General features: G+C 32.2%; 1 protein-coding gene across 3 annotated transcripts; it reads left to right on the forward strand.

Annotated features, from left to right (window-relative positions):
- Positions 1-2,380: 2,380 nt before the first annotated feature.
- LOC111303031 (sucrose synthase-like) lies at positions 2,381-8,564 on the forward strand. Of its 3 annotated transcripts, none has more exons than XM_022899030.2 (14): positions 2,381-2,498; positions 4,597-4,703; positions 4,809-4,935; positions 5,019-5,170; positions 5,260-5,452; positions 5,670-6,005; positions 6,106-6,201; positions 6,314-6,487; positions 6,602-6,718; positions 6,809-6,975; positions 7,065-7,289; positions 7,392-7,955; positions 8,061-8,199; positions 8,312-8,564. In XM_022899030.2, the coding sequence occupies exons 2-14, from the start codon at positions 4,606-4,608 to the stop codon at positions 8,342-8,344; spliced, it is 2,421 nt and encodes an 806-aa protein (XP_022754765.2). In that variant the 5' UTR covers positions 2,381-2,498; positions 4,597-4,605; the 3' UTR covers positions 8,345-8,564. The 3 variants fall into 3 exon arrangements, with proteins under 3 accessions (XP_022754765.2, XP_089598170.1, XP_089598169.1); XM_089742044.1 differs by lacking the exon at positions 2,381-2,498 and adding an exon at positions 3,889-4,442; XM_089742043.1 differs by lacking the exon at positions 2,381-2,498 and adding an exon at positions 3,889-3,938.

Consider the following 8,564-nt stretch of genomic DNA (forward strand, 5'->3'; position numbering starts at 1 on the left):
CAATTTTCTTTGTAAAAAATATTAAAAATTGAAATTATTTGCTTGTTTATTTGTTTTATTTTTAATTCATCAAGTTGGAAAAAAATGTCAAGTTTATCCAGTTCCATGGCTCTATAAGTTTTTTTTTGTAAAAGTTCAGTAATCTGTAAATCAAATTCATTATATCTTGTTTAGTATAAATTATTGGTTTGATTCAAATTATTTTATTATGATCTAAAATCTACAAACCACAAAATCTAGGGCTTCAATACCATAGTTTTTAGATTTTTTTACTAAAATTATCTTATAGGATTTTAAATAACCAATGTATTTCGTTAATTAATTTAACTTCTACCTATTTAGCTTTAGGATGAAAACTAAATGCATATACATGCTTATGAGTTTTAAGTAAAGGAATTTCTATAAATTCCTTATCTATAGTAAATGCTGTATTATTAGGATTTAAACAAAAAAGTAAATAGTTATATATAAAGTTATTTTCAGATAACATATCTTCATACATAAAAAAATATAAAATTTTTGAAATTATAAATTTTTTATTCATAAAATAAATTGATACATTTTTTGCTTTATAACCCATTATGACTTCTTTACCATTTATTCTTATTACTATTATAGAATGCTTCATTGGCTCTTATTTTTTTAATAATAAAATATTACTTCTACAATTACATAAAGTGACGTTCATATATATTAAAGCATTTAAAAAATATATGATTTATGCTTTTTGAATTTAAGTTTTGCTTGAATGTAATTATAATGATTTTTTAATTAATTATTGTAAAACATAATAATTCATCATCTCAAATTTTATATTAAATTATAATGAATAGATTTTTTATAGCTTCTCTTCTAACGCTTCTAGAGGAAATAGAACTTGATATACTTTTGAAAATTACCATGAAACTATGCATTGATTTATACTTTTCCTAGTACATAATTTCCAAATTAATTATAATTAATGACAAACAAGTATAATTTTAGCGTTAAGTCATAAGGCACGTGAGGGGGTTTGAAAATCAAAAACCTGTTACCCCAAAGCCACAACACCTGTGCCCTGGCCAATCGATTTTCCAGAAGCTCTTCTCCTCTCTCTCTCTCTCTCTCTCTCTCTCTCTCTCTCTCTCTCTCTCTCTCTCTGGAAATTGCAAGAATAAAAAAAATCAATTGGATAAGCTCGTTTACCAACCGCGGAGATTAATTTTATTTATTAATTCAAATTTTATGTACTAATAGAATTATTTATTTTTGTCGGTGCTCTCATGCCACGTCAGATATCGATGATTCTGCCAATCCAATTCTAGTGTTCGCTGTTTCGCACTTTTATTCGTTGGGAACCACTTGCCAGCTAGACTTAATTCTGACGGAACTTACCTCAGTCTGGTTACTTCAGTCTCCACGACCGACCAATCCAACCTCGCCACGTAGGCCAATAGAGGATCTTTTAGTTTGCAATTGTCCGACCACCATCACCCGTAACTGGCGCGCTGCCGCGCAGTGACTTTCACGCTGAGAATTCTAAAACAAGCATAAAATATCTAAAAATTTATTAATAAAATTGAAATCACAAAATGCACCGTCTAAATCACAAAATGCACAGTCCAAACTGTTGCGTATCCAATCTGTTACGCGGTGTACGATTAAATTTAATAATTTATTTTATTATATTTGATTATTTATTTTACATTAATTATATATAATATATATAAATTATTATATCACAATTCATATTTATACATTAAATTTTAATTTTTAATTTTTATTAAATTTATATATAATTTTATTTAAAATATATTTTTTATATATTTAAATTATATCATCGTGTTATGTTAACGGTTCATTTTGTTTTTAACCTACATCAAATCTTATAATTTTAGAGTTTTTTTCTTCAGATTCAACATAATATTTAATCTACATTTATAATACTAGAAGACTAACAAACATCCTCTCCCTAAATGTAAGTTGAAATATATATATATGTATGTATATTCTCGGGTCAGAGACTACACGGACTATAGGAAACAAAACCCTACAATTTTAAATTAAATATAATTAGCAAAAATTAGTAAAATACTCAAACCTTGTTTCTTCCTTCAACTCTCAATTTAATCCACAATGCTAAGTACTAAATAAATAAATAAATAGTATTCTAATTACGTTTGAGGAGGAAAAACTAATGAAAAATCAAATAAAAATGGGGCCAATTGAGCCAACAGGAGAAAGGAAAAAGAAAAGCGGTTTCATGAAAGTAACAACAAAACCACAGGAAGGTAAGGAGGAGACAGTATTGATTTTTTTTTTTCCTATTTTTCACACAAAACCAAATGAAAGTGGTCCCTTCCCTGGTGTATAAAAGGGTCACCGATCTCTCTCTTCCTCCATCCCATTTCCTTTCTTTTCTTTCCACCCTTTCATTTTTTGCGTTTATTGTGTTTTCCCACTTTCTGCTTCCTTTTACAATTATTTTCTTCTTTAGTTTTCCTTGCTGCGAGCTCCAGGTAATCTTTCATTACATTGCTGTTGTTTGTGTTCGAAGTCCAAACAAATGTTGACTTGGGTGTTTTTGTTTTTCTTGATTCTGTTGTGACAGTTGCCTACAAAGATCCTTTGTTTTTGTCTTTTTTTATTTTTATTTTGAACTTTTTTGGGTTTTGGTTTGGTGGGAAAAACGATGTTAGATGATCAGCTGGGAATGTATGGTAAATGTCAAGAAATTTTGTACGTTTTATTTGTTCGATCACATTCAAGAAAAAAAAAAAAACACAAAATTTTGCTACAAACATTTTTTTGCTTTGCATAGTCAGAAAATCTAAAAGAAAGCAAGGTTCTGATGATCACAAGTACCTGTACTTGACCGCGCTTATGTTTCTGCAGTTTCTGACTCGTGTCCCCACACTTTTTCACCTTCATTTTTCACCCTTTTTCGGCTGCGTTGGAAAAATAAAAATAAAAGGAAAATTATTATTACAGGGCCAAAAAGAAAAAAAAATCCTTGTCTTTTGATTGGTAGTTTTGATTTTTAGGTACATGTGAATGATGTTTTTATTATGGTTAGTGTTCGATTTAATTAAATTTAGCCCCACTTTTACCAAATGGAAATGTTAGAATATTTAATAAATAATTCATGAATAAATTTAATCAATTAATTTGTTTATTAAATTTAATAAATGATAAAAATAATATTTTAAAATTAATTAATTCAATGAATAAATTATTAATGTAATAAAACTAATTTTATATTAAATTCATAAAGATAAATAAAAAGATTATTTAATGGATAATTTATAAATAAATTTTTTTATTAATTTTTATTAATTTATTAAATTTAATAAATAATTATAAATAAATATTTTAAAATTTATTAATTAAATAAATATATCACAATTATAATAAATTTGATGTTCGCATTCATTTTACCGCTATGGCTTATTCTATACTTTTTGCAACGACGCGTTTACTTACAACTTTAAAATTAGTATCCGAAATTATCAGCATAACCTTCAACCAAGAAATTTGTCGGCTTATAGAACTTCTTTCCATGTTTTAAAGAGACTGATAATTAGCATATTTATATTATATAAAATATTAATAATTTTTATATATTTAATTATATTTTATATAAAAATTATATTTTATAATTTATATAAATATAAAAATATAAGACGTATATATTTTTTTAATTTTATTATATATGTATATAATTTTTATTAAAATTTTAAATTATATTATTTTTATATTTTTTTATATTATTTTCATGTTAAATTATCATTTAGCCAAATTAAGTCGGAAGATTCTGATTCTTACTCTGAAGGTTTTAACCGCAGTTACTTTGCCATAATTCATCAGCTTCTCCTTCTATAAATTTCCTCAAAACTCCCAGCTTCTTCCATACCATTCTTCATTTCGTTAAAGCCTTCCCTTTCGTTATTTTTGTTTAGGTGCTCTCCTGTTTCTCTTCTTTTTCTGTTCTTATTTTTCCCTTTCTTTCAAGTTTGGTTTAGTTTTAATGTTTGATCTGCTCTTAGTTTCTTTGCCTTTATCTTAACTTTGAAACTTCTGATGAAGAATTCTCTTCATTCGTATGTTGCTGTTTTTATTTGACCTTCTGGGGGGGGGGGGGTCTGGTCTGTATTTCTGGCCGTCAAAAACTCCATATTGAAGAAATCTCTGTCTAGTCAAAAAGTTAAAACACAACTCTGTTTTCTTCTTGAACATAGGGTTTCACTTCTTAAATTTCTCTAGAAAAGCATTGCCATAAACATTCAAAGTGATGGTTTTAAGGATTTTCTTTGAACTGCATTAAGATTTTCTTTTTATTTTAATTAATGGGTATTTAATTAAATAAAAAATCGGATCTTATAATGCTCTGTTGCAAAACTTAGTTGAACAATAAACATATTTTGATTAACATTAAAGATTTTCCACGTGGTTGGTGGCAAAAGGTGGTTGGCTTGGAAAAATTTGTAGTCTATTCCTGACTTTTTGGTGTTATCAATCGCCATTTATAGATGATCAATTCGGATAATCTTTCCTTCCTTCCTCTGTTATACTTACTGTGTTTTGCCTCTGTTTTTCTGCTCTGTTTTTTTATTCCAGTTAGAAGAAATGGCTAAGCATGTTATCACCCGCGTCCACAGCCTCAGTGAGCGTTTGGATGGGACCCTTACTGCCAACAGGAATGAGATTTTGGCGTTGCTCTCAAGGTAATTAGAAGTGGATCCTTCAAAGATTGTTTTTAAATTTGCATGCAAGTTGTTTTTCTTTTGAAATGTTTAGATTTGTTTATAAAATTGTTGTTTTTATTGTAGGATTGAGGGTAAAGGAAAAGGGATTCTTCAACACCATCAAATTATTCTTGAGTTTGAAGCTATCCCTGAAGAGATCAGAAAGAAGCTAGCTGATGGGGCATTTTCTGAAATATTGAGGGTTAGTCAGGTAAAGGAAAACCGGTTTTTTTTTTTTTCGTTTTGGGGTTGTATTGTGACGAAGTCTTGATTTTGGTCATTTTTTTGTTGTAGGAAGCGATCGTGTTGCCTCCATGGATTGCACTTGCCGTTCGTCCAAGGCCTGGTGTTTGGGAGTACATTAGAGTGAATGTCCATGCTCTTGTTGTTGAGGAACTCACTGTTGCTGAGTATCTTCAATTCAAGGAAGAGCTTGTTGATGGAAGGTAACTTGAAAAGTTAATGTTTTGCCTGAGTTTATTTAATCTGTCTATCAAGTTTGGTTTTTAACAATGTTTCTTTGCTTTGCTTGCAGTGCAAATGGAAAATTTGTTTTGGAATTGGATTTTGAGCCCTTCAATGCATCTTTCCCTCGCCCAACTCTTTCAAAGTCCATTGGTAATGGTGTGGAGTTCCTCAATCGTCACCTTTCGGCAAAATTGTTCCATGACAAGGAGAGCATGCACCCCTTGCTCGAATTCCTCAAAGTCCACTGCCACAAGGGCAAGGTACGGAACATATAAATATTGGTTGCTTGTATTTGTTTGATTTATCTGTTAAAATAGTTCATATGCCCATGGATCAGACATAGATATCTTGCATGTTGATCCTTTGATTTACTAGGTTCTTAGTATAATATATATATATATATATATATATAATGATGGAAAATTTTATTGTTTATATGGATTTAAAATCCTGAGGGTTCTAGTTGGTGGTTTGCAGAGCATGATGTTGAATGACAAAATTCAAAACCTGAACTCTCTCCAACATGTTTTGAGAAAGGCAGAGGAGTATCTTGGTACACTGCCTGCTGAGACATCATATGTCGAATTTGAACACAAGTTCCAGGAAATTGGTTTGGAGAGAGGTTGGGGTGATACCGCTGAGCGAGTGCTTGAGATGATCCAACTCCTTTTGGATCTTCTTGAGGCACCTGATCCTTGCACCCTTGAGAAGTTCCTTGGGAGAATCCCCATGGTCCTCAATGTTGTGATTCTTACTCCCCATGGGTACTTTGCTCAGGACAATGTTTTGGGGTATCCTGACACTGGTGGCCAGGTTAGCCTTTACAAGCCTAGTTTATTAAGAGATAAAGACTTGGATGGTGTAATTTGTGTATAAACTTTGTAAATACAACTCTTTCAATTTTTCCTTGTAGGTTGTTTACATCTTGGATCAAGTCCGTGCCTTGGAGAACGAGATGCTCCATCGTATCAAGCAGCAAGGACTTAACATTACCCCTCGTATCCTCATTGTGAGTTTTCTTGATTACTAGTATTTATGATCTTTTGTTTTTGGTTGCTTTGAAATATATGATTTTGGCTGTTTTTTATGCTTATTTCTCTTTTTTTTTTTTTTTTTTTCAGATTACTAGACTTCTCCCTGATGCTGTGGGAACAACTTGTGGTCAACGACTTGAGAAAGTATATGGAACAGAGTACTCAGATATTCTTCGAGTACCCTTCAGAACAGAGAAGGGAATTGTACGTAGATGGATCTCAAGATTTGAAGTCTGGCCCTACTTGGAAACTTATACTGAGGTGAACCATATGAACCATTGATTTTCTTGTATTCGTTTTCTAGCATTAATTATACCATTTCTTAGATATTATATTATGTTTTTTTTATTTACAAGTAAATCTCTTTGTTTTAAGGATGTTGCTCATGAAATTTCAAAAGAGTTGCAAGGCAAGCCAGATCTGATCATTGGAAACTACAGTGATGGCAATATTGTTGCCTCTTTGCTGGCACATAAGTTGGGAGTTACACAGGTTTGTTAGAAACTAATTTACTAGGATCTTTCATGTGTTTATATTTGATTATATTTTGGCATAATGCCTTGTTTTTTTATCCTTCTATAGTGTACCATTGCCCACGCATTGGAGAAGACAAAGTATCCAGATTCAGATATCTACTGGAAGAAGCTTGAGGATAAATATCATTTCTCCTCCCAATTTACAGCTGATCTTTTCGCAATGAACCATACAGATTTCATTATCACCAGTACTTTCCAAGAAATTGCTGGAAGGTAGATGATCTGCCTTCATAAGGCTGATTTGATATTTTCTTGAAATGCTTTTCTCTAGACCTTTAACATTGACATTAGTTTGATTTCAGCAAGGATACTGTTGGTCAATACGAGAGTCACACTGCTTTCACTCTTCCCGGTCTCTATCGTGTTGTACATGGGATTGATGTGTTTGATCCCAAATTCAACATTGTGTCCCCTGGGGCTGACATGAGTATATACTTCCCTTACACCGAGGAGAAGAGGAGGTTGAAGCATTTCCATCCCGAGATTGAAGACCTTCTTTACAGCAAAGTTGAGAATGAAGAACACTTGTAAGTGCACCACACCAAAAAGTTCTACTTTCATTTTATTTTTGCAAACCCAATACGGAAATATCCCTTTGAACTAATAATATATGTATCATTGTCCAACAGATGCGTGCTAAATGACTTCAACAAGCCAATTATATTTACTATGGCAAGGCTGGACCGTGTTAAGAATTTAACAGGACTTGTTGAGTGGTACGGCAAGAATGCTAAGTTGCGCGAGTTAGTTAACCTTGTAGTAGTAGGTGGAGATAGGAGAAAGGAATCCAAGGATTTGGAAGAGAAGGCTGAAATGAAGAAGATGTTTGAGCTCATCGAAAAGTACAAGTTGAATGGTCAATTCAGATGGATATCATCCCAAATGAACAGAGTTAGGAACGGTGAACTTTACCGTTACATTTGTGACACAAAGGGTGCCTTTGTACAACCTGCATTGTATGAAGCCTTTGGATTGACAGTCGTTGAGGCCATGACTTGTGGTTTGCCGACATTTGCAACTTGCAAAGGTGGACCTGCTGAGATTATTGTTCACGGTAAATCTGGCTTCAACATTGATCCTTACCACGGTGATCAAGCTGCTGAGATCCTTGTCGACTTCTTTGAGAAATGCAAGAAAGACCCATCTCACTGGAACAAGATCTCCGAGGGAGGCTTGAAACGTATTGAGGAGAAGTAAGCTGACATTTCTTCTCTTCTTTTTACCTACGTTAATTACATTTTTGTTATTATATGTTAGTCTTTGTTCATATATATATATATCTGCATCGTCCAAATCAGGTACACATGGCAGATTTACTCGGAGAGACTATTGACCCTGACTGGAGTGTATGGCTTCTGGAAGCACGTTTCCAACCTTGACCGCCGTGAGAGCCGTCGTTACCTTGAGATGTTTTACGCTCTTAAGTACCGCATGCTGGTATTTCTCATGCCCATTTCCTTTATTTCTTCAGCTTCTCTTCTCTTTTTATTTGGTTTCCAATTGTAAGTTGCAAACTAAATACATTGTTAATTTTATGTAATTGTTTCAGGCTGAATCCGTTCCTCTGGCAGTTGAGGAGTAAATTGAAGCTGTTGAAACAACGGAAGGGTTTCCGTGGAGGGGTTTTCTGGAGAATAATCTTTTGTTGTTTTGGAATTTTTATTAGACAAAAAAAAAAAAAGCCTCTTATGTATTTCTTTTCTTTTTCTCGCATTGTTTGAACTTGCACATCAATTCCAGTAAAAGATTGTAGCTTTTGTTTTCAATAACCAAAAATGCAGCAGTTGTCATTTGTTGTTTTA

This window comes from Durio zibethinus, chromosome 13 (assembly GCF_047325235.1).
Source record: "Durio zibethinus cultivar Kanyao isolate XHJ-2024 chromosome 13, ASM4732523v1, whole genome shotgun sequence".
NCBI classification, from domain to species: domain Eukaryota; kingdom Viridiplantae; phylum Streptophyta; class Magnoliopsida; order Malvales; family Malvaceae; genus Durio; species Durio zibethinus.

Bases quoted from the DNA above. Each gene is read 5' to 3' on its own strand.
- LOC111303031 (XM_022899030.2), top strand. From the start codon at position 4,606: ATGGCTAAGCATGTTATCACCCGCGTCCACAGCCTCAGTGAGCGTTTG. The intron at 5,453-5,669 runs GTACGGAACATA...GGTGGTTTGCAG, and splicing joins TCCACTGCCACAAGGGCAAG to AGCATGATGTTGAATGACAA. The intron at 7,290-7,391 runs GTAAGTGCACCA...ATTGTCCAACAG, and splicing joins GTTGAGAATGAAGAACACTT to ATGCGTGCTAAATGACTTCA.